This window comes from Meles meles, chromosome 7, assembly GCF_922984935.1.
Source record: "Meles meles chromosome 7, mMelMel3.1 paternal haplotype, whole genome shotgun sequence".
Classification (NCBI taxonomy): domain Eukaryota; kingdom Metazoa; phylum Chordata; class Mammalia; order Carnivora; family Mustelidae; genus Meles; species Meles meles.
Genome location: NC_060072.1, coordinates 66,308,748 through 66,335,660, shown reverse-complemented (window position 1 = coordinate 66,335,660; position 26,913 = coordinate 66,308,748). Strand labels below are relative to the sequence as shown.

Here is a 26,913-nt window from a genome sequence, read left to right as displayed (position 1 = left end):
ATGATGATGAGTTACGTAAAAAGTTTAGCTCTGGACCAAACTGTCGAGGGGATGAAATTCATCTTTGGTTCCCACACTCTTCCACCTTCAGTCCTTAATGCTTTCCTTAATCCTCTGAGAGATCTCCCCGCAGCTCTGAACTTCATAGGTAATTGCAAAACGCTGGTTATCTTCCACTCTTACCTCAGAGATGCGCTGTATATGTTAACTAGAATAAAAGGGCTATTAAGGATGAAACGGGAAATTCGAGCATAAATTAGTAGACGAAGAAGAATTTGGGAAGATATTCATTAATCTTCTCAGATTCTTAAAATCAGTTAGTACATGTAAGGTTGAAATCTGCTCTATCACCTGGGATCTTAACCTTTCAGGTAGAATTCATTTTTCTCCCACAGCTATGTAAATCCTCCTGGGAGAAAATTTCAGACTGTGCAGAAGATGAAAAAATCCAATTAAGGAAGAAATTCTTAAACACGTGGTAGGGAAGACTGGAGCATTTACTGCTGTTGGGTTAGCTCATATCCATTATGAACTAACTTTGTCCCTTCCACAGAAGCTAAAGCTCATAAACTGATTTATCTAGACTCCGTTATAGCTATAGATGACTGTGTCACATCCTTCTGGCCAAAGAAACTGAAATGGAAGTCTGCTAGGGAACAAGTGGGAAACTTGGGCCTCATTGATGGGACAAGGATAGCCCGCAAGGCCTCTTCAAGGCTTAAGCGTGAACCCAATGCCTAGAGCAGTGGCAGTAGTCCTGTTAAAAATGAAGATAAAGTCAAGAGAGCTTTGAATTGCTGAAGCAACACTAGTTGCCACAAATGTCTTGTTATGTGAGAAAAACTTACTCTTTTTATTTTTTTTAAGATTTTATTTACTTATTTGACAGAGATCACAAGTAGGCAGAGAGGCAGGCAGAGAGAGAGGAGGAAGCAGGCTCCCTGCTGGGCAGAGACCCTGATGCAGGGCTCGATCCCTGGACCCTGGGATCATGACCTGAGCTGAAGGCAGAGGCTTTAACTCACTGAGCCACCCAGGTGCTCCCCAAAACATACTCTTTTTATTCGAACCATTGCTAGCTGGATTTTTTGTTACTCACAGCCAGAAGTACTCCTAATAATGAAAGGCCATCAGCGGAATCCACTGTGAAATTTTTACTGAGAATTTGTCTTTAAATATATTTATCTCGGGGTTGGGATCAGAAGGCATTCGGAGTGAGGCATATTACACAAAAGCATGAACATACAATTCCAACTTATACAGCCCCTCATTTAATCATTCTATCTATAGATTAATTTTTGGCACAGAGAGGAGTGTCCCAGTTTTTACCAAAATCTTTAGCAACCAAAGTTTCCCATTCTACGTTGTCCAGACCAGTCCAGAAATATCCCACTGTATTATGAAGCACATTTATAAACATCATTCATAAGCACAATTGGGAGAGAGAAAAATAATTATTGAATACCTCCTAGGTACAGATATTTTGCTATTAGTTTTACTTATACTATCCCATTGGTTTCATAGAGCTTTGTGAGATAAGTCTTTATCTTCACCACTCTCTCCTGCTTCTCTCCTGATGAAGATTCTGAGAGCCAAGAAGTTAAATGATTTGTCCTTATTTCTCCGATCAGAGGCAGAATTCAGATATGCTTATACTCTTTCCCTTACCATAATGTCTCCTCCATAATTTTAAGATTTTATTTATTTGTTTATTTGAAAGAGAGAGAGAGAGAGAGAGCAAGCAGGGGGAGGAGCAGAGGGAAAGAGAGAGAATCTCAAGCATACACCGTGCTGGGCACAGAGCCCACAGAGCACATAGAACCATGGGGTTCTATGTCAGGACCTTGAGACTGTGACCGGAGCCGAAACCAAGAGTTGGAGGCTTAACTGACTGAGCACCCCACTCCTCCAGTCACCCCACTCCTCCATAATTTTAAATCTTGATGCTTTAATTATTTATAGCCTTTGAGTTATTAAATAGTGGAAAATATAAAACTATGCAAATCATAAGATCTTTCAAAAAGAAAATGAAAACAGAATGCTAGATAAACTCAGCTTCCAAACTAGCTCTTTTTGCTCCAAGTTTCTTTCTTTCTTTCTTTTTTTTTTTTTTTTTGAGTATTTTTTAAATTAACATATAATGTACTATTTGCCCCAGGGGTACAGGTCTGTGAATCATCAGGCTTAACATTTCACAGCATTCACCATACCACATACCCTCCCCAATGCCCATAACCCAGCCACCCTATCCTTACTCCCCACCCCCAGCAACCCTCAGTTTGTTTTGTGAGCTTAAGAGTCTTATAGTTTGTCTCCCTCCTGATCCCATCTTGTTTCATTTTTTCCTTCCCTACCCCCACAACCCTCCAACTTGCCTCTCAAATTCCTCATATTAGAGAGAGCATATGATAATTGTCTTTCTCTGATTGACTTATTTCACTCAGCATAATATCCTCTAGTTCCAATCATGTCGTTGCAAATGACAAGATTTCATTTCTTTTGATGGCTGCATAGTATTCCATTGTATAAATATACCACATCTTCTTTATCTATTCGTCTGTTGATGGACATCTTGGTCCTTTCCATAGTTTGGCTATTACTGTGTACATTGCTGCTATAAACATTCGGGTGCACATGCCCCTTCAGATCATTTGTATCTTTAGGGTAAATACCCAGTAGTGCAATTGCTGGGTCATAGGGTAGCTCTATTTTCAACTTTCTGAGGAACCTCCATACTGTTTTCCAGAGTGGTTGCACCAGCTTGCATTCTCACCAACAGTGTAGGAGGGTTTCCCCTTTCTCCGCATCCTCGCCGGCATCTGTCATTTCCTGACTTGTTAATTTTAGCCATTCTGACTGGTGTGAGGTGGTATCTCACTGTGGTTTAGATTTGTATTCCCCTGATGACGAGTGATGTTATTGCTCCAAGTTTCTTAAAATCAATATTCTAGTAGCTTTATGTTTCAATACAATCGATAATGCCATTCACTTTCTGATACTTCAGGTCACAAATGGCAAATTAATCAATTCAATAAAAATTGGGGGAACATGATATGGCAATCTGTCTTTGACTGTAAAATTTGTGACTTATAGAGCTCATTTTAGAGCTTAATTTTGAAAGGGGAAAACTGAGCTCCAGCGAGTTTCAGTGAATAGTTATAGGGCCCAGAGATATTCATGATATAACTAAGTTATAACAAGTTTCTCGACATCTAGATGAATACTGTTTTTATTGTGCCATAATTCTGGATCTTCTACTGTGTACTTTTGGCAAGCTACTTAACCTCTTAAACTTCCTTTTTCCCCTTCTCTCAAAGGGGATGATTGTAATAATGTTTTTTGTGGTATATATTGTGAGAGCTCTTCCTTTTCTCTCTCCAAAATAAACCTTTGATTTCAATTTCTTCCACACAGCTTTAGTAACAGCCCCACTCTCAGGAATGTATCCTTAACAATCTAAATCAAGCTTAGAGAACTATCCCATTTATATATGTATATGTGTGTGCATAGGTATATATAGCATATATATGTACAATATTACACATAATGGTAAGATTAATTTTCTCCCTAAGATCAGGATTCCAATCTTATCACTACTCATTGAGTATTATAATGTGATTCTAAGATTGTAATAACAGAAGGAAAAGAAGGCAGGCATATAGATTGGAAAAGAAGAGGCAAAACTGATGCTATTTTCAGATGAATGTCATTGGGTATATAGAAAATCCTAAGGAACCTATGAAATGACATATAAAACTAATAACTAAATTTAAAAGGTCATAGGATACAAGGTTAAAATATAAAAAATCAATTTCATTTTTAGATACCAAGAGAAATGATTGAGGATTAAATTAATATTCCATTTACAATAGTATCAAGTAACATAAAGCATTTAGGAATAAATTAAACAAAAGATATGTAGAATGTTGTCACTGAAAAGAACACGATATTGCTGAGAAAATACAAAGAAGAACCAAATAAATGAGATACATACCATGTTCATAGATTAGAATACTCTTTTTTTTTTTTTAGATTTTATTTATTTATTTGACAGACAGATCACAAGTAGGCAGAGAGGCAGGCAGAGAGAGAGGAGGAAGCAGGCCCCCTGCTGAGCAGAGAACCTGATGTGGGGCTCAATCTCAGGACCCTGGGATCACGAACCGAGCTGAAGGCAGAGGCTTTAACCCACTGAGTCACCCAGGTGCCCCTAGAATACTCATTATTATAAGGATAATAATTCTCATCAAATTATCTATAAATTCAACACAATCCAGGTCACAAATCTAGCAGGATTTTTTTATAGAAATTCAAACACTGGTTGTAAAACATGCACAGAACTGCAAAGAACCTAGACTACTCAAAGCCTGAAAAAGAACACATTTGTAGGATTTACATTATCTGATTTCAAGACTTACTGCAAATGTGCAGTAATAAAAAGAGTATGGTATTGGCCAAACCAGAGAGAAATAGATCAATGGGATAAAATAGAATGCTCCAAAATAAATCCACACTTACATAGACATTTGATTTTTTACAAAGGTGCCAAAACAATCCAAAGGGGGAAAGAATGGCTTTTTAAAACATAGTTCTGGAACAACTGAACATCCATGTGGAAAAAGAATCTTGACTGCTTTTTTACACCACACTCACAGATTAATTAGAGTTTAAAGGAAAACATAAGAGAACATATTAGTTATTAGTTTGGTGTAAGCAACAGTTTCTCAGGGAAAACACCAAAAGCAGAGAACCAATAGTGCAAGACAATTTAGATTTTACCAAGAACGTATGCATAACAAAAGATGTCATTACAAAAATGAGTAGGCTAGTCTAGAAAAACTATTCACAAGCCTGACGTTTAAAGTATATAAAGAAACTGCACAACTTTATAATGAAAGAACAAACAAAAATTTTTTAATCAACAAAAAATTTGAATACTTAACAAAGTAATGTATATGAATAACCAGTAAGTAAATTTTAAACACACTTGACATTATTAGCCAGGAAAGAAATGTAAATTAAAGTTACAATGAAGTAGAGCCACCAGCAAAGACAACATTAAAAAATAAAAATAAAAAAGGATACCAAGTGTTGGTGAAGCCATAATGAAACTAGAATTTTCTCACATTCTTTCATTGTTACACAATAACTATAGAGGGAAAAGGAGGTCTGGAAGTTTATTACAGAATTAAAGACACAGCTGTGACCCTGTGATTCTACCCTTAGGTTTTACCAGAGATATCAAAGACAAATCTGTAGAAAGACTTGGGTAAGACTGTTCGCAACAACTCTACTCGCAGTGGCCAGAAATCAGGAATAGTTTGGGTGTTCATCAACAGAAGGTTAAATCAACAAAATGTGATTTATTTAAACAATGGAATGCTACTCAAAAATTTAAAAAAGGAATGAACTATTTTTTTATTTCTTTTAATTTATTCATTTGACAGACAGAGATCACAAGTAGGCAGAGAGGCAGGCAGAGAGAGAGGGGGAAGCAATCTCCCTGCTGAGCAGAGAGCCGGATGTGGGGCTTGATTCCAGAACCCAGGGATCACGACCCCCCAGAACCCAGGGATCACGACCCAAGCCGAAGGCAGAGGCTTTAACCCACTGAGTCACCCAGGTGCCCCAAGGAATGAACTATTGATACAAGATGAATCTCAAAAACATCATTCTGAATAAACACAAGAATACATATTGTATAATCCCATCCTTATGAAATCCTAAAATAGCCAAAATGAACCTATTATAGAACAAAATCAAAGCAGAGGTTGAGGACGCCTGGGTGGCTCAGTGGGTTAAGCTGCTGCCTTCGGCTCAGGTCATGATCTCAGGGTCCTGGGATTGAGTCCCGCATCGGGCTCTCTGCTCAGCAGCAAGCCTGCTTCCCTCTCTCTCTCTCTGCCTGCCTCTCTGTCTACTTGTGATCTCTCTATGTCAAATAAATAAATAAAATCTTTTAAAAAAAAAAGCAGAGGTTGAACATGGAACACAGGTAGGAATTAGCTGGTAGGAGATGTAAGAGAAGTTTCTGGAAGGAGGGTAGTATTCTGAGTCATGACAGATGTTTGAGTTACATGGATATATTCCTTGGTACAACCTTAAATATTCCCTTAATATTTGCAAATTTGTTTGTTTATAAAGGATGTCATGGAAGGACAAAATACTGTTAAACAGATTTTGAAATCTAAGCATGTGGAAGTAGTTAGGGAGAAGTGTACTGATGTAGACTTTTTACCTGGAAATGTATCCCCAAACCAGATGAACTGATGGATGAAGAGTAGAATGGATAGATGGATGAATAGGCAATAAGGGCTAGGAGGCTGAGCATAGAATCTAGATGATGGGCAACAGCATCTCATGTATCTAACCTGGATATAAGCCAGCATCAGAAAGCTCTGATTAACTTGTCCCTGAAACCTCTCTTTTAATGGCACATCTTTTCAGGCTTCACAACCTGGAGATGCCTGTCATTGCTCAACCTGTCAGAATCTCCATTTAAGCACAGAGTCATTCCCGGTGGCATCCAAGAGCAAGATATGATCCCAGATCTAGCACTAGTATACCGCCCAGGACTAGTCTATTCTAATAAGCAAGCTTCTGGCTCATTGCTAAATGCCAGCTAAAGACAGAACCATCTGGAAAGCAGAGTGTAGAATGATCTCTATTTTTCCAAGCATCAAAGCAAGGTGGAACATTTCTGAATGAAACCATGGATGTTATTCATAAAATCTGGGCCACATGAGGTTAGAGGCATATTGATTTCCAGTCTAAGGATGAATTGGCCATCTTTGGCCTTTCCAGAAAATGACCACAGATTAAAATGATGAAGAACAGATGCCACTATTTGAAGCTTCAATTAGAGAGCCCTAAATGCGTTTAATTGGCAAGACAGCCATAACAACTGTGTCCTGCCACAGATTGACGGAAGGATGACAAATGTTTTAATGTGGTAAAGACAAATCCTGGGTCTAGCTGCTTCTGAATAAACAATCCGGTCAGTTTGAAAAGGTTTGAAGGAATCAAGCTTGCCAATACTTACCAAGTTCCAGGAAAGCCTTAGATTAGTGTAATTCCATGTTAGAATTAGGCTTGAGAACAACAACAAAAAAAAAACTATTTTTTTAAAAAAAGTGTTTTCTTAGAAGAGTTCCTTAATGAGAAAATCCGTATCTAGCAGGGCTAAAAGAGAGCATAGCCATCGATCCGCCCCAGCTTGTCTGGAAGACTTCTGCCTCCCTTTTCCTACCTCTCCCTATCTCTCAGTAGCCCTCCCCTTCCCATTACCCAAAAGCTTCATCTTCTCACAAAGTCACAGAAAATACATATTATATAATATATGTATGTCTATTCACACTAAGTGACAGCTAACTGACTAATGTTGGACTATTTGTCTTTGTGAAAAAGTCTACAGTGCTTAAGACAGTAAAATGTATCGCTAATGATTAGATTGTGGGCATCAGTGACAAGTCGGAAAAATATTAGAGGCAAAAAGTATTCAATACACAGTCATTTATTCATAAGCTAGGTATTAACATCCCCTCTTTGAACAGATTTTTGTAAGTTAGGATGAGAAATACAGTGAACTAGAAATAAAATTTCCTTCCCTCCGAGAGTTTACAAATAGAGGAGTTCAGTACCTAGATAAATATTTGATCGATGCCTGATATAGATTATGTGATTATTAAATGTCATGTATTCTCCAGAAATTCAAGGAATGGAGAGAGAACTTCTAAGTAAGGTGTTCACAGAGGGCTTCAGGGAAGAGGTTCATAATGAGTTATCCATGAAGGGTTCAACTCATAGAGCTGAGAATAAGGAAGACAGTCTGCCTGGGGAGAGTAAGCAACGGTATGGAAGAAAGGCGGATCTGAAAATGAGCATCAATAATTCTTAGGTGAGTGTTCATCCAAGGGTGTCGGCTCACACCAGGCTTTACAGATCAAGGAAACTGCTATGGACTATTTTCTATTCTCTGAATTGGCAACACTATCATGGGCTAAATGTCCCTGTATTGTTCTTCATTCTATTACTTTTCATATGAGACTCAAAATTTATTGGGAGCCAAGATCTAATTTATATATGCCATGTTATATTTTAAAATAGCAAATACACTTGAGGCAAAGCAGTCCTTTGAAAGCCTCCTTTTGCTTTGTGTTGTTTTCCTTCTTTTTGCTGAAATTAAATAAGTTCTATACATTCCCTCTGAAGTTACCAACCCTTTGTTTTATTTCTTTAATAAAGAGAAAAGCATTATGCTTAACTGAAGCCTCAAGATGATCCCCAGAGATTATCCAATCGACATTTTTTCCTTTTTTTTTTAAAGATTTTATTTATTTATTTGACAGAGAGAGAGATCACAAGTAGGCAGAGAGGCGGCAGAGAGAGAGGAAGGGAAGCAGGCTACCTGCTGAGCAGAGAGCCCGATATGGGGCTCCATCCCAGGACCCTGAGATCATGACCCGAGCCGAACGCAGAGGCTTAACCCACTGAACTACCCAGGCGCTCCCAATCAACACTTCTGTTCTTAGGCATTAATGTACTTATTTCATTTCATAAACAAAACCAGTAATACGAGTCATAATTAATTACAGCCTTATGAACAAATAACAACTCTGAATACTTATTTCATTTCATAAGCAAAACCAGTAATACGAGTCATAATTAATTATAGCCTTATGAACAAATAACAACTCTGAATAATCCTGTCTTAACATAATAAATAGGAAATTGATGGAGCTCATTATTCTAATTATTTAGATAGGGATTTTCAATTTGCATGACAAGGATTCAAAGGCTTTGCCCTCTGCACTAACACCAGAATATCGAGGAATCATTTTTGAGAGGATAATTATCATTGTTGTTATCATTCCCAGTTCTGAAGACTTGAGTAAATCACAGCCATCGCATGTAGGACGTCTACAAAGGGAATGGTCATCCAACCTATAAAAGATAGTGCCTACGTAGTTTCAATCTATTTGTACCTTCCTGACCTGCACACGTGAACAGTTCAAGCCTGGAAGGGTGCAGGTGTAGAGAAAGGAAAAAGCTTGGGCTCGGCATTAGGCCCTCACTAGCTGTTTGATCTTTGGCAACTGACCCAACTTTTCTGAGCCTCCATTTTTTTTGTTCAACCCACAGTAGAGATCCAAGTGCCTATGCCATATGTGTGTTGGGAGGATTGGGGGATATCAAGTGTATAAAGCAGCTGCAGAGAACCCACACAGGCAAGCATTCCTGGGAAACTATTTTCTGAGGTTGGTGATCATCAATGCTTAAGTCTCTGAATTAGTAACTTACTCAAGGATCTATTTCGAGGGTTACAGATGCGCCTAGGTCTACCTTTACAGACGATCCCTCAGCCCTCAGCCAATGGGAAAAGGGCTGATATATTGACACTTCATCTCACCACTTGAAATACAGTATTCACTCCACTAGACAATGAAGCACAAACACCTTGCCCAATGGTTGGATGTTGTGTTTTACATAAAATTTAGATACGTCTTTCACTTTCAGCACGAAGGAGAAAAAAAAAAGCCTATGAAAATAATGCTGGTGAAAGGAACTTCTTCATAATATTATCTTTTCATAATCTTTGCAGAAGACTTGAGAATGATGCAATGTTATTGACATCTGCATAGTGTCGTTTATTACACCACCAAAGACAGCTAGCTTTATTTCTTCCTTTTTCTCACTGATGTAATATTTTACATCATTTAAATATTTAAATATTTAAATAATATCAAATATTAAATTTTTAATAATATTAATAATTATTAATATTTATCTAATATATTAATATGATATTAATAATTTTAATAATATTAAATATTTAATATTTAAATAATATTTAAATATTTAATATTTAAAATCAGAGACATGGGATTATAGGTTTCCAAAACCTTCTATCTTCTTCACATAAAGATGTGTTTTCTGACATAATGTGGTTAAAAACTCAGACTTGGACTTCCCCTTAACCTGCTCATGAGGTTAATCAGAGCTCTGTATTCCCAGTATAAATACATGATTCCTAATAACTGAGTCTTACCAAATGCTTGCTTAATAGCTCTGCTCATTCCGGCGCTTACATACTGTATATGCACCAACACACATTTGTGTGATCCCAAACTTGTTTGTGCCAGTTAAATTTATTATTATTTCACAACTTAATTGACTATTACAAGAACTTATGAACCATGAGTGAAAAAAATAAAGTTGCTGTTTCTATGAAAGTTAAATAGAATGCTTTGGGAAGACCCAATAAATATAAATGACAATAAAAAACTCAGGTGGAGGTAGGAAAATATAAACAAATTAGGGAGAAAAGTAATAAAAATCTAGGATTCTGCACCTAGAATATTTTTCCCTTTTTCAAGTCCTTACTTCACAGCAAAGAAACAAAACCTGAACATTGAAAGCGATACACAATGGACGTGGTTAATGGACAGGAGACAACACTGAACTTCAAACAAGTGGACCCATACTCAAAGAAAAGATTTTAGATTTACAAAAAGAAAAAACTGTATGTGGAGAGCCATTTATACGTTTTAAGTTTATGTAAAATGCATATTAGGTGTGAATTATTCCGTTTAACCCACTTTACCTAATAATCAACTGCAGTTCTAATATATTTAATTTTAGAAGCTTCTGTTGTACTGGAATACCCCAGTATTCTTCAACGGATTTTTATATGGTGACAAATCAATCTTATTTGTTGTATTCTTTAAGCAGGAAACCAAGAGCATGAGATCTTAAGTGTAAAAATAGGTCTAACAGAACTTAAGACGTTAACAGCTAATTGACAATGAGGTGGTTTTGTTTTTTGATTGCCTGTCTTTAATGATTCCCCATGATAATGGACCTCCCTTGCTTCAGTGCCCTTCCTCTCTCCAGACATTAGTCTCCCTCTTGTCATGTTGCTTGTCATTGTAGCTGAAGCTATCCAAGATTCCCTCATGACTTAAATGACCATACATCCTGGGTGACAGAGGACAGTCCTGGTTTGGCTGGTGTCCCGACATAACTACTAAAAGCACTCTGTTTCACTTCCAGTGGTGTTCCAGGCTGGATGATAAGTTATATCGGCTTGGTATGTCATGCCACCTTGTTCTCTGAATCTTTTACTTATCCCGTCTTATTCCCTCTTGTCCCCTTTCTCTCCGTGTACTCTGTATTTGGAAGGGGGGTGGGAATGTAGTTGCTCAGACATTTATTCTTGGCTTGTAGATCATTTTGCCGCAAAAAGTAGATCTTATTCAAGATTTGCAACAGGAGGAGTTTTTTGGAAGGATATACAGATATATCACAGAACTCCGATATAAGACAGCATTTTCATTCCAAACAGAAACCATTAAGCCAAAGACCTGCAGGAGCCAAAACAGTCTGCATTTTTTCCCTTTCTTTGTCCCTGCGTGATCTCTTGTCTCATCCTCTCCTCCTATGACTGATTTATTCTCCTCTTTCTCTGCCCACAAGCTTTTTCTGCTTTACTTTCACTTAACCAAAATGTGGCCAGCTTAGTCCTGACTTTTTATCATTTACCAGCTCAATTATTCAACCCAGACAATTTCAACTAACACGACCCTCCTTAAAATTCTCACAAGAACAAATGTAATCTCATTTTTATCCTTTATTCTGTTAATGTGGTGTATCACACTGTTTTACTTGCCTGTGTTGAAACATCCTTGTATCCCAGGAATAAATCCCACTTGTGTATGATCATTTTAATGTGCTCTCAAATTAAGTTTGCTAATATTTTCTTGAGGACTTTTGTATCTATGTTCATCAGAGTTATTGACTTGTAATTTTCTATCCTTGAGGTGTCTTTATCTGTCTTTGGTATGAGGGTCATGCTGTCCAAATGATTTTGGAAGTGTTCCCTCCTCTTCAGTTTTTTGGAAGAGTTTGAAAAGGATTGGTGTTAACTTTTTAAGTGTTTAACAGAATTAGCCTGTGAAGCCATGTGGTCTTCTTTGTTGAAAGGTTTTGCTTACTGCTTTAATCTCCATATTTGCTATTGGTCTGTTTCTATCTCATCATAATTTAGTCTTGGTTGGCTTTATGCTTCCAAGAATGTATCCATTTCCTTTAGGCTGTCCAATATGTTGGCATATCATTGTTCGTATTTCATCTTTCTGTAGTATCAGATGTCTCCCCTTTTATTATATGTTTCCTCTATTTATAATTTAATATATTTGTGTCCTATTGTATTGTTAGCCTACCAAAAAGTTTGTTAATTTTGTTTATCTTTTCAAAAAGTCAATTTTTAGGGGTGCTTGGGTGGCTCAGTGGGTTAAAGCCTCTGCCTTCAGCTCAGGTCATGATCCCAGGGTCCTCTGGGTTCTCTGCGCAGCGGGAAGTCTGCTTCCCCTTCTCTCTCTCTCTGCCTACTGTGATCTCTGTCAAATGAATAAATAAAATCTTTTTTTTTTTAAGTCAACTTTTAGTTGATCTTGTCTATTGTCTTTCTAGTCTCTATTTCATTCATTTTTGTTCTAATCTTTTTTTTTTCCTTCTGCTAACTTTAGGCTTAGTTCGTTCTTTTTCTAGGAAAAAAAATAAAGTTAGGTTAAAATGGCATAAAGTTAGGTTGTTCATCTGAAACTTTTTTCTTAATGTAGACATTTACCACTCTAAAACTCTCTCTAAGAACAATTTTTGCTACGCCGTATAAGTTTTGATGTGTTGTGTTTCCATATTCATTTGTCTCAAGACACTTTTGATTTTTCTTTTGATTTCCTCTACAACCCATTGGTGTTTAGAAGTGTATTGTTTAATTTCACATATTTGTTACTAGTCCCATTTCCCTCTTATAATTGATTTCTAGTTCCACGTATCATTTTGCCCAGAAAAGATACTTGATATGACTTTAACCTTCTTAAATTTGTTAACACAAGCTCTGTGACCCAAAATATAATATACTCTAAAGAAATTGCATGTAGACTTGAGAGTAATGTGTATTCTGCTGCTGTTGAGTGGAACGTTCTGTATATATCTGTTAGGTCAATCAGGTCTATAGTATTATTCAAGTCTGCTCTTTCCTTATTGATTTTCTGCCTGGATATTTTATCCTGTTGTGGTATTGCTGTCTGTTTCTCTCCTCATTTCTGTTAACACTTTCTTTATTTTGTTGCTCCAGTGTTGGAGGTGTGTGTGTGTGTGTGTCTGTGTGTGCGCGCGCGTGTGCGTGTGTGTATTTGCAACTGTTATATCCTCTTAGTACGTTGACCCCTGCATCATAATACAGTGACCTTCTTTATCTCTTGTGATGGATTTTAACCGAAAGTCTATTTGTCTGATAGAAGTATAGCCAACCCTGCTCTCTTTTGATCATGATTTACGTGAAATACCTTTCTCCATCACTTCATTTTCAGCCTATATGAGTCCTTAAAACGAAAAGGTAAAAGATTGTTGTAGGTAAAAGATAGTTGGATCTTGTTTCTTTACCCATTCAGCCACTCTGTGTTCTTGAGTAGAGAATTGAATTCATTACATTTAAAGTAATTATGGGTAGGTAAAGAGTTACCATCTTTTTCATTGTCTTCTGGCTGTTCTGTAGTCCCTTTGTTCCTTTCTTCCCCTCTTGCTGCCTTCCTGTGTAATTTGTTGATTTTTTTTGCAGTGGTGTATTTTGATTCCTCTTCCTTTATCTTTTGTATATCTACTAAAGAGTTCTCTTCTTTACAGTTATCATTAAGTTTACATGAAACATTTTATAATTGAAAGTCTATTTTCAGCTCATAGCAACTTCAACTGCACTTCTACCTCTTTCCCTCTCCCACATGTAATGCTACGAATGTCACACTTTACATCGTTTTATATTGTGTATTCATCAACAAATTAGTTATTTTTAATAGTTCTGTCTTACAACTTTTATACTAGAGATAAGTGATTTCTAAACCACCATTATAGTATTAGAGTATTACAATTTTGACTATATATTTACTTTTAGTTGGGAATTTTATACTTTTATAAGTTTTCGTGTTGTTACTTAGAATCCTTTCATTTTAAGTCGAAGATCTCCCTTCATCCTTTTTCATAAGGCAAGTCTAGTGGTGATAAGATTTGTGTGCCTAGAATAGATCTGTTTTTAACATGTCCAATACCCATTTGTTGAAATGACTTATTTATTCCATCATATTGCCTTTGCTCCTTTGTCAAAAATCCGTCGATGGTTTGTATGCAGGTCTATTTCTGGGCTTGCTATTCTGTTCCATTGATCTATTTGTCTATTCTTTTAGCAATATCACACTGTCTTCATTACTGCAGTAAGCCTTGAAGTTGGTAGTGTCAGCCCTCCAAGTTTGTTCTTTTCCAATACTGAGTTGTTCATCTGGGTCTTCTGCTTCTCCATATACTCTTCGGAATCGGTTTGTCAATATACCAAAAAAAAAAAAAATTGCTGAGACTTTTATTGAAATTGCATTGTATCGATAGATCAAATAAATTGTGAAGAACTGAAATCCTAATATTGAAAAGTAGTAATTTATCATGAACTTGAAACATCTCTCCATTTTTTAGTTCTTCTTCAATGCCTTTCATCAGAGTTTTATAGTCTTCCTCCTATAGATCTTATATATTTTGTTAAATTTGTGCCTAAGTATTTCTTTCTCTTTTCTTGGTGCCAATGTGCATGCTAATGTGTTTTTAATTTCAAATTCTACTTCTGAATTGCTAGCACCATAATATTTTTAAACATTTTGTCAATGCCAGTTAACAAAGCTACTGATATTTAGACTTTGTAGCAGCAAAAAAGCCTACCTGCTTTCACTTCAGGTGCAATTATGTTTTATGAATATTGTCTATTCTATACTTATTCTTCAGAGACTGAGGTTTCAAAGCTCACAAGATGAATTTTTCAGATATTTTAACATGAATTATGATAGCTGTTAATGTTCAGATCACCATGAGTGAAAGAGTTGTATTGATTACTGATTAATAATTTTGGAAATGATTAAGAAGTTACAATGAAATTACAATTCATTTTTACTATAAATATAGTGGACCTGAGAAAGACTGAAGGAGACCACAAAGTTTATAGAATACAGAGCAAGTGGGATCTTAACCTATTGTACCTGTATATCACATATATGTTAGTTTATATATAGAAACGCCTTTTAGGGGCGCCTGGATGGCTTAGTGGGTTAGAGCCTCTGCCTTCAGCTAGGGTCATGGTCCCAGGGTCCTGGGATCGAGCCTCAAATCGGGCTCTCTGCTCAGCAGGGAGCCTGCTTCCTCCTCCTCTCTCTCTCTCTCTGCCTGCTTCTCTGCCTACTCGTGATCCCTATCTGTCAAATAAATAAATAAAATCTTTTTTTAAAAAAAGAAAAGGAATGCCTTTTAACAATCTTTACACTTATCCAAAACAATTTTAAAAGCTTCCAAACACAAATGTTCAATTTTTCAATGTACAGAATATTCAATCCCCATAAGCAAGCCAGGTTATTCCTCCTACTGCTCTCTCCATGGCAAGAGGTTACAGCAGAGAATCATAGAATCTTGACAAAACTATCATACATTCCGGATTAAAATGATTCCTACCAATCTACTCTCTACCTGACCAAGCAAACAGAATTTTAAAGTGAGGAAATTTAAAACAAGAAATTGTAGGGATGACTGGGTGGCTCAGTTGGTTAAGCTTCTGCCTTCAGCTCAGGTCATGATCCCAGGGTTCTGGTATCCAGCCCCATATTGGGCTCCTTACTTGACGGGCAGCCTGCTTCTCCCTCTGCCTCTGCCTGCTGCTCCCCCTGCTTGTGCTCTCTCTCTTTGACAAATAAATAAATAAAATCTTTTAAAAAATTGTAATATATGTTATATTTATAGTGTTGCATGAGCAATCAATAGTATTTACATATTACAAGTGGGGAGTTTTCTACAGTCAGTGATAAGTGGATAAGCAAAAGGAATAATTAATAATTAAGCCCCCATATTGTTTTCCACATTTATTCCTCCAGAATCCATTTCTAGACAGCCCACATGTCACTGCTACTGTGTAAACAAATTGTTTACACATGTACATGAACTGATTTATAACAGCTACTCATTTTCCCTGCTGATAAATAATCTGTCAATATGTCCAAAATGATGTATAGAAGCACACAACTGGGAGCCAGAAAAGATCATAGAGGTTACGTGGTCCAGGGTGCTTGTTGCGTAGATGAGGAAATGGAAGCTAAATGATAGTTAGAGGCTCACCCAATGTCACATAGTTTGAAGATATGATTATTTTTCAAAATCTTAAAATACAGCTAAAAGATCATCTAATGCAAAGAGCAGTCAGGTATGGTGTGTTGAGAAAATTAGCACTTCAATTTATGTTCTCATATACTATGTGGCTTCATTTCAGTGGGCCACCGCATATCTTGATCCCTCTGAAAAACTTTCCAAGTCTGGTAATCATCTTCCAAAACCCTATTCAGGTTAAATGCCTTTCTGATATTTTCCTGGACCCCACCCCCCAACACATTTAGCCATTACTTGATTATTTCTATACTTGGTATTTGCATTATATCATATGATTCATCAGATATCTCTTGTCACTTATTTTCCATGGAGTCCCCTCTTACTCCAGCCACTGCTGTTGGGACCACTGTCACGAGTCATGGACTAGCTTTGTGCAAGTGCAAACTGGTAGTGCCTCACTTCATGCCTTTGCTATGTACCTGTCACTTCTTGTCCTGGGGTTTCTTTGACACAATGCATGGGTCACCTGTGGGTATCCACTCAGTACTCACACACATCAACTCAGAGAAGTTAACCTGTATGTGACTATTCTTTGACCACTTGGGGACAAGCACCAAAGAATACATTCTTACCACTTCATGCCTTGGGAAGCCAGTTCTTTTTTTTTTTTTTTTTTTTAAAGATTTTATTTATTTATTTGACAGAGAAAGAGATCACAAGTAGGCAGAGAGGCAGGCAGAGAGAGAGGAGGAAGCAGGCTCCCTGCAGAGCGGAGAGCCTGATGCGGGGCTCGATCCCAGGACCCTGAGATCATGACCTGAGCTGAAGGCAGTGGCTTAATCCACTGAGCCACCCAGGTGCCCCGGGAAGCCAGTTCTTAAATGCATTTCTTTTAACTTTTATTTTTTAACAACTACATATTTTTTTAATTTTATAAAATATAATTTTTCAGTGACTCATCAGTCTTATCTAATGCTCAGTTCTCATTACATGACATGCCCTCCTTAATGTCCATCAGATGAACTTCTAAAGGCTCTTCAGACAGGCCTGCAGGATTGAGCACAGTTACTCCTTGCATAGTCAACTTGATAATGCAACACCCGCCTTGTACTATCCTCATCCCTTCCCTGTTTTACTCCCTTTATTTCCCACTATTGTTTCCTGTGTTCATTTCCCAATATAACTACCTACATGCAAGCCATTTTTTGCAATAGAAAATTACAGCAACTCAATAAAGACTGAACTATGGTCTCAGACATTACAGGAATGAAGGTTTGAGACACTGCACCTGTTCAGCTAAAATCTAGTGGAGGGTAAGGGAAATGTGAACCCGATAGTAGAAGAAAAATTTGTGACAGTAATCTTTGTCCTAGCAACAAGATACAAAGCCATGGACTGTACAAATTTTGTATATGTCATGTTGATTGATTATTTTTCTCCCCTTTCCCTGTTACCTTAAATGAAAGATTGTGATGATGGTAAATATTATGATTAAAGTTCCCATTGAAATCCTGACTGAATGACATCATGCCATCACTATATGGTAGCAGATGGAACTTTGTGTCTCCTCAATGTCAGGGATGATGATTTCTTCTCTAAATAAAGGGCAAAAATGGATGCTATGTGGCAAAACTAGGGAACACATCAGTGCCTGTCCATTTTCTTACTCAGAAGCATTCTCTTGCCTTTCTTGCCTTTTCTGTGCCAAGAAGGCGGACCTCTATGAATTGTATCAGTAGAGCTCCCCCGGTGACTGGTTTCTAGTAGGATTTGGCCAACAGGAGGAACTGGCAAATGACTGGAAGATAGAAGAAGAGATATGTGGGGTTTCTTCCCTGCTTTTTCTCTGCCTGGCACATTATTTCTAGTGGCTGCTGCTTCCCTCTCAAGCACAGCTTCCCCCCAGGCCCTGGTCACACTATGTCCTCCTCATGTCTCAAAAGAATAATAGGTTCTTGTTGTTGCTAGTCTGAATGCCAAACCATGCCTTGTTTGTCTTCTTAAGTGTGCCAGCCCTTGCCTATTGAAGTCTCTGATTTGAACCATCTGAATGAATTCTGGTTTTTTGCCAGGCCCCTGGCTGATGAATACACACTTGCTTCCACACACAAGCTCGTGCACATACATACACAGATGCCAAGACACAGAACATTTTCATTTACATGTAAATGACTCATCTATGAAGAATGGTAATCAAATACTTTATGAGAATAAAAAAGGAGAAGATAATGAGGCACCGAGACTATTTAAGTAAAAACTGCTAAGCATTTTCAGTTGTGTTGTCTGCTCCATTAACAACATTTTTATAGTGATTTCAAGCACATTATTTTGAATCGTCACCTCTTTCTCTTCTCTGGGCCTCCTTTGGAGAGGGAATAAAGATTGCATGGTCGTCATAATGTGATCGAAAGTACAAAGTATTGCAAGTAAGGACAATAAGCCCCTGGAAAATTCAAATAGACTGAAAAGCAATCACTCCTACATCCAATTCTTTCCCCTTAGCTCCCTCTCTCTCGTGTAAATCTTTGTAGGGCTCTCTCTTCTTACACCATCTGTCCTGCCCGCTGATGTCCGTAATGCACTTTCCCTCCCTTTACATTCAGATCCTGCACCCCAGGCCACATAATTCACATACACGGTAGGACACAAGAACACAACAGCTCTTAGGACAAGATTGAGAGATTGATTTATAAATAATTTAGAGATGCTTATTTCGTGACATGTCATAGAGAGAGGGAAATAACCAGACCTTAATATGCCATTTTTCACCCCAAATGCTAGAGCACATATGATTATGGTATTTAACATAATGTGGTATCTAAGTTTATTGAACTTCATTTTAAATAAAGAGGGCCTATCTTCAAATTGAATCATTCCCATTCTCCCTCTAAGCATGATAGGAATTTTCAGATCTGTATTCTGACCATTTGCCAGGTGTTGAAATAAATAACATAGTGTTTTAAATGGATAGACAGGACCTCTTTGTTTATTTTACTTTATTTTTAATTTAATTTTATTTTTTCAGTGTCCCAAGAGTCATTGTTTATGTATGGGCCTCTTTATTTAAAATAAAGCTCGGAGGCGCCTGGGTAGCTCAGTGGGTTAAAGCCTCTGCCTTCGGCTCAGGTCATGATCCTGGGGTCCTGGGATCGAGCCCCGCATCGAGCCCCGCATCCGGCTCTCCGCTCAGCAGGGAGCCTGCTTCCTCCTCTCTCTCTCTGCCTGCCTCTCTGCCTGCTTGTGATCTGTCTCTCAAATAAATAAATAAAATCTTAAAATAAAATAAAATAAAGCTAGGTAAACTCAGAAAGGGGCATAACAGTAAATAATATGAGAGAAAAGTGACCTTTACAAGTGTAGGAAATTACTTCCTGATCAGATTAACATTTTTTCCTACTAAAGTAACGGAAATTCTGTGTGACAGAATGCTCCTGTGTTTGTTTACGTTACCTGGAGGCTGGTGCTGTTGTCTGAAAAGGAGGAATTAAAGAAGCCGCTCACAATGTTCATTATTGACTCAGTGACACACTTCTCCAAGAAGGTACCTGCGTGTTTCCTGTCTGTAGTTGTGTTGCAAACGTGAAGAGAAAAATTAAACAACTCAATACACTTTACCACATCTTTGAAATATAAATCAATACCAGAATCTTCTAAAAATTGTCCTGAAATAGTTATTTATAGCATTCCTTCTGCTTTTTTAAAGTTGCTTCAAATAGAAACATTTCTGCCTAAAAATCCATTAAAATTTTATCACCCTGAAAAAATTTAAAATTAACGTTAAAAATAAAACAAATGTTAATCTCATCCCAAAACACCCTCACAGAACCATCAGAATAATCTTGGCCACCTGGCACCCTGCCCACGTCCTTCTTACTTTATTTAATACAACGTTAGATACAAGCCATACCCAAAGTCGACTTGGATTTCCAGTGGACATGCAAGAAATACAGAGATCCACAGGATATTTTTCTGAAAACATCTCAAGAGATCTGAGAGCAGAGCAGTCAGAGAAACATGGTTGAAAGAGCTGATGAAGTCTAATTCCATTCTAATCTTTATTCCTGCCATATTATCTCTGCCTCTATTTCAGTGGTCCTATTCCATGTTCCTTGAAGACTCTAGATGAGAACGCCATCTTGGGTGGAGAGGGAGTTCAGGATAGACGGGAGCTCCTCGGAGTGGTTGAATCACAGGCACCCATTAGAAAGCCTAGAAACAGGAGCTTGCAGAGCAGAGGTGGTCTAGCCGAGGTGCTGGCAAGAAACAGGTGCACACAGTCTGTAGTTCATTTTAAAACAGTCATATAACTGATTAAATGTTGGACTGCTTTTTATTATTGCCATATGCTGGTAAATTCTAAACAAAGTCAATGATACAATAGCTTTGCCCACCCCCCAAAAAATTTTTTTTAATTCTACAACCCATCTATCTGACCACTCCTAGGACAGAGGCTTTTAGACTATCTGTAAATATAGTATAACTTCAGCATCCTGTGTCAACCTCAACACAAGCAGATGGGAAATTCTATTCAATCATAGCATCTGTCTCCCACCCATGAATCCCTGCACTTCATGGAGGGAGGAGGGGGTGGGGGGAAGGGGAGCAGGGGCAGACTCCAATTCGCTTTACTAAAAGCAAACTAAAGCTCCAGAAAAGACAAAAAGGCCAGGAGGACAAAATTCACAGTGGAAAGTTAACTTTGTTTCCCTTACTGAAACACTACATGGGAGCATTCAAGCCTGAATATATATACATAGAGTAATTGTAATTTGTATCAGGGAGGAATCAGTCTACAAAAACAGGTGATCATTCCCTTGTGAAAAATGTTGAAACACCTACACGGGCTGAGCACTCTTCTATTTTGGAGGCTTCAAACTACAGCAGTAGTGATACAGAGAAGTATGAAATGCACACAGGCCCTACTTCTTTAACTACAGAACCTGTTAAACCAAACACACGCACTCTTATCCAGCAGAGATACGAATTTCCAGTGACAGAACCGTGTAAACCTATACAAGGAAGGAAATGTTTTCCTTTATTGACTAATAACTCTTTAATGTCCTCTTCCCCGGAAACATCGAGATCCATTACCATTACCAAGGAGAACAGTGTTCAATTCTGTTCTCTTCCACCTGAGGGCCTGTCAGAAAGAGATAGGAACCATATTATCTCTCAACAGCTGCTACCTTGGTAAACCCAAAAAGGACTTCAGTTTTGCAGTTCTAATATAGACACAGATTATTTTATTTTCTTCCATCTTCCATGGGGTGGAGGCATAGGGGAGGAAACAAAGAAAGCAGTTGCAAGTGAAGAAAGCCAGTGGTGATTTCTTCCATTGTTTCATATAGATACACATGTTTGCACTGAGGGAAAAGAAAAACAAAAGAATGTTTCTGGTATAATAGACACATATCCCAGTCATGGTCATTGAAACTTAACATTGCAAGACCTTTTGTCACTTCAAAGGTTCATTCTTGATCATTTTATGACTTCAGAGAATGGAATGTTGCAGAGAATTGAAGGTTGGTTACTGACTTTTCCCTCCAAAGCCAGAATTTCTCTTAGTTTGATTCAATTGAGACACCAAAGAACGCAATTTTGAATTTCTCCAAAGGAAAAAACAGATGCAAAATAAGAAAACCATGTAAGTAAGCTCCTGACACCAGTTAGCTAGACTGTGCAAAGGTGAGCTCTGTTGGCCATTCAGTCCTTCGTTTTTCTAGGACTGAACTGCACTACAGAAAGGTGCCCTTGTGATTAAAAGTGACAATGGTTGGGACCATTAGAAAGGTTTCTCCAGATTCTGCCTCATTAAGAGCCTCCCAAATTCTGACATAACTTGGATGATTCTGGACCACGCAGAATCCAAACATGTGTGCTATGTTACACTCAACAATATTTTTGCCATTTCACTCTTTCTTCTGCCTTCGAATGATTTAAGTTGCCCTTGCGAAATCCATGCAAGTTAAATATCAGAGTAATGTAACCCCAATGATTACACAAAGCACAGATCAAATTCAAACCTAGTATAGAAAAAAAAGAGAAGGGTGCCTAGGTGGCTCAGAGGTTAAGCCTCCAGCTCATGATCTCAGCCCAGGTCTTGAACTCAGGGTCATGAGTTCAAGCCCCTCACTGGGCTCTATGCTGGGTATGGAACCTACTTATAAGACAATGTTTAAAAAAGAGAGTCAGGAGGAATGTGTACCCCTATTTGTCAGGGCATTCTAATGCCTCAAGAGACAGTAATAGCCCTTAAACATAAATATCAATGGCAAGTGACCATTTTAATTTAGTGGGCAATCAGAGATGACATCATCTGATGCCCTTCCACCATATAAAAAAAGCACATGTTCCTCTATGTTCACTAAACAAATGTCTTGTAGATTTGAGGCTTACCCATATTCAGTAAGAAGTAGGAATGCCAAGAGGGAGAAATACTGTGCACACACTAGAAACACAGATGAAGAATTCTTCAACAAGTATCATTTCTGTTGTCCATTTCAGACAAGATCCGATGATCCTTTGTGACATCAAGATTTGAGGAAAGAGAATAAACAGTCAGGGTATGTCACTCTTCCATGACACCCATGGTGTTTGATTAAGTGGATCAAGGGGGGTCCAGATATTTGGTCAAACGCCACTCTGGATGTGAATGTGAAAGTGTTTTTGGGTGAGATTAACATTTAAATTGGTCGACTGAGTAAAGCAGATTTCTCTTCCCAGTGTGAGTGGGCCTTGTTCAATCAGTTGAACATCTGAATAGAATAAAAAGGCTGACACTTCCTTGAGTAAAAGAGAATTGCTCCTTCCTAAAGAAAAAAAAAAAAGAATTGTTCCTTCCTGCTGTCTTTGAACTGGCACGTCGACTTTTCCTCCCTTCTGACTTGAACTGGAACATCCATTCTCCTGGGTCTCAAGCTTGCTGGTGTTCAGACTGGAACTACTCCATGAGTCTCCTGTTTCTTGGGCCTTTGAACAAGGACTAGAGCTGCACTGTATGCTCCCATAGATCTCCACACTTCCAGCCAATGGATCATCCATCCAATAGATCATCCTGCAGTTCTTGAGCCTTGTTAACCACCATAATCGTGGGCACTGCTCCTTATAATAAATAAGTGAATAAGTGAATACATAAATGCATACATTCATAAATAAACACACGGACATATGTATACCTCCTATTGATTCTGGTTCTCTTTGAACCCTGACTAATGCAATGCCCAAGGGTATTTTTCTCAAGCATGAGTTAACTTTCTCCTTCCCTCCTTCCCTCCTTCCCTCCTTTCCTTCCACCAAAGAATAAGGTATTTACAGTTACCCCAAAATAGTCACTGAATAGTTGATTGGATTTCTGATGACCATTTTATCTTTTATTAAATCTCTGTATGCATGTAGGTCTATTTCTGGGTTTTCTGTTCCATTTCATGAGTTTATTCACTCATATGTCCATACCACTCTCTTTATAAAAACTGTTTATTTTTTTAATTGTAGTACCACTCTTTTTTAATTATTGAGATTTTTGTGAATTTTAATATAAGGCTTCCCCCCCCTCCACTTTTCTATCAACTTTCTACAGGGTATTCTTTTGTAAATTATTTTTAAAATTGAGATATATTTCATACATAGTGAAATGTATAGATCTTAAATATAAGTTTGGTGATCTTGAAAAATGTTTGCAGCCATACTAATTTCAATATACAAAGTTGTGTTTTGATTTGTTTCTTTTATTTTGTTTTCAGAAGTGGTATCTTTATGTTGTTGAATCTTCCTATCCAAGCATAAAGTATGTTTTTGCATGTGCTCAAATATGTTTTTGTGTCATCATATGGAAGGTCACTAACTGAGCATTTGTTTTGAGAGAGCAAAATAAACTTCTATTATGTTAAGCCACTAAGAATTTGGAGGTGTTTGTTATAGCAGTCAGCCTATGCTGACCAATACAGTTAGACTTAATGTACCAGGTTTGTTTTATACTTTTCTGTCTTATATTTGACTATAAGATTCTAGTATATTGAGTGCTATTAATATTTAAGTTACTATTTCTCAGCATAAATGAATTTCTAGGAAGCACCACTAGGTGTCCTCTACTAATAATTTTCACTGAGCTGATGAAGGATAGACTGAAACTATTTTTCCCTATTCATGCATCCCTTTAGCTGTGTTGGCTGAATTTGTTAAAAGTTGGACCAGGGAGCACCAAGGTGGTTCAGTCATTAAGCATCTACCTTGGCTCAGGTCATGATCCCAAGGTGCTGGGATCAAGCCCTGCATCAGGCTCCCTGCTCAGAGGGAAGCCTGTTTCTCCCTCTCCCACTTCCCCTGTTTGTATTGCCTCTCTCTCTCTCTCTGTCAAATAAATAAATACATAAAATCTTATAAAAGAATAAAAAATAAAATTTTACAAGAACGTCACCCTCTTGCCATCACTGCTAAAACACAGACAAAATCATTAGAAAAATGGAAACTATTCTTTATTTTTAAAAATATTGTTGAATAGCTCATTCTTCTCAGGAATAAAAGTATGGCCTTTATTACATTATAAAGATTAAACCAGTACAGGAGACTGGTTGGTGATTTATCTTACAGTTGCTGAAGAACAAATTTGGAAAAGACAATTTATACTGTACACCTTCTTCATCTCCTGCCCTTTTTTTTTTCTAGCACCATAATGCAACAAGAAAATGGTTCCAACAAGATTAGCCTTGAAAGAAGAAGCAATTACAGAGTGGGTGCATCTTGGAAAGGAGTCATTGAATTCATACCTCTTGACTTTATGTATTTGCTTGGAGGAAGGCATTGGAATTGGTTGAAAATCATCTTACAGGCCTCTTGGCTAAGCCACCTCATTTCCTACCGACTTCAATATTCCTATTTAAGAAGAGAATAAAAATGTCCCGTGCAAGGTGCCGCCTTTCCCTTTGGCTCTGCAGTGGGCAAAGAGCGCTGGGCCTGCGCACTCCCGCTGCACCCTTCGGACGCCCTTCTTTTAGTTTCACAAGGGAAGGAGCCTAGACCGTGATGTGCTCGCAGGAAGGAGCTCTGTCAGCCCCACAGGCAGCTCCGGGCTGGATGGGTCTTCAGCATCATTCCAAGTCCCAACGGCAGTTGGGCCCATCAGCCTGTCTTGAAACACGAGTTCCTCCGGGAGAGGGACCTGGCGCTAAGCAGCCTGCCCCACCCGAGGTGTCTTCAAAAACATTACCCAGCCAACCTACCTATTGCCAGCATGGTTATTTGCTTCTACAATGAGGAATTTAACGCCTTGTTTCGGACCATGTCCAGTGTCATAAACCTCACTCCACAGTACCTCCTTGAAGAAATCGTTTTGGTCGATGACATGAGCGACTTTGATGATTTGAAAGAGAAACTAGACCATCGCCTGGAAATTTTGGGGGGAAAGATTAAATTCATAAGACACAAGCAGAGAGAGGGACTGATCCGATGGAGGCTGAATGGAGTCGCTTGTGCTTCAGGGGATGTGCTGGTGTTCCTGGAGAGCCACTGCAAGGTGAATCATGTGTGGCTGCAGCCCTTGCTGCATGCCATCGCCAAGGACCCCAGGATGGTGGTGTGTCCTCTGAAAGATCCCATTGACTACGAGACCCTAGAGTACAGGCCCTCTCCGGCCATAAGGGGTGCTTTCAACTGGCATCTAGAATTTAAATGGGATAATGTTTTCTCTTATGAGATGGATGGACCAGAAGGACCCACTAGACCCATCTGGTCACCCACAATGGCTGGAAGAATTTTTGCTATAAATAGGCATTACTTTAATGAGATTGGACAGTACGACAGGGACATGGAACTCTCGGGAGCAGAAAATTTGGAACTTTCACTAAGGATCTGGATGTGTGGAGGCCAACTCTTCGTACTTCCCTGCTCACGAGTGGGACACATCAATAAGCCGTGCTTTCCAAATCGACCTTGTTTTATGAAATCCGTGACCTATAACAATCTCAGATTGGTGCACGTTTGGCTGGACCAATACAAGGAGCAGTTTTTTTTTACAACAACCTGGTCTGAAATCTGTTGCCTACGGAAACATCAGTGAGCGTGTTGAAACTGAGGAAACGGTTGGGTTGCACACCATTTCAGTGGTATTTGGATAATGTCTTCCCAGAACTGGAGACATCTAAGGACAGCCAAAGAAAAGGAAACAAATCATTTTCATTAATGAAGGGCTAAAAACCTCTGAGGTCTTCAACACAGCGAAGAACACGGTTCCAAACATGATGTGAGTTTGGAACGACATGAAATTATGTGACATGCAGTAAGAAATACAACCAGAGTGCCTTTCTGTCTTCCTTTAAAAAAAAAAAAGAAGAGAATAAAAATGAAGAGAAGGAGATCAAAGGCTGTTGAGGTATAATAGATAAGAACCAATGTTATCTAGAATGCAGGCAGTGGCAGCAATCACTGAGAAAAGGAAATACATTTGAGAGGTATTTAAGAGAAAAAATCCCCAAGATTTAGCCTCCATTAAGTGTTTGAGGTGAAAGAGAAGGAGATGTCTATAAAATGTCCATGAGTTCCAGAGTCAAGGCAACTGGAAATAATGGTACCTCTTCCTGAGGTAGGAAAAAACTAAAGGAGGGAAAAAACAGCGGTACAAGAAAAGAAGGAATATGTTTTCACTTTTTAATGTGTTGATTTTGATGTGTCTAGGGGACATCCAAGTGAAAATATCAGATAGACTGAAATCATTCCAAAAAAGATTTTTGGTTAAAG

The 26,913-nt window shown here is 38.1% G+C and overlaps 1 protein-coding gene across 1 annotated transcript; it reads left to right on the top strand.

The window, feature by feature from the left end:
- On the top strand, window positions 1-26,423 carry LOC123946358 (inactive polypeptide N-acetylgalactosaminyltransferase-like protein 5). The gene is given in 8 exon segments (XM_046011803.1): window positions 1-148; window positions 554-724; window positions 7,707-7,851; window positions 24,847-24,960; window positions 25,216-26,194; window positions 26,196-26,246; window positions 26,248-26,319; window positions 26,322-26,423. Coding segments are annotated over 8 exon segments (1,782 nt in total).
- Window positions 26,424-26,913: the final 490 nt, after the last annotated feature.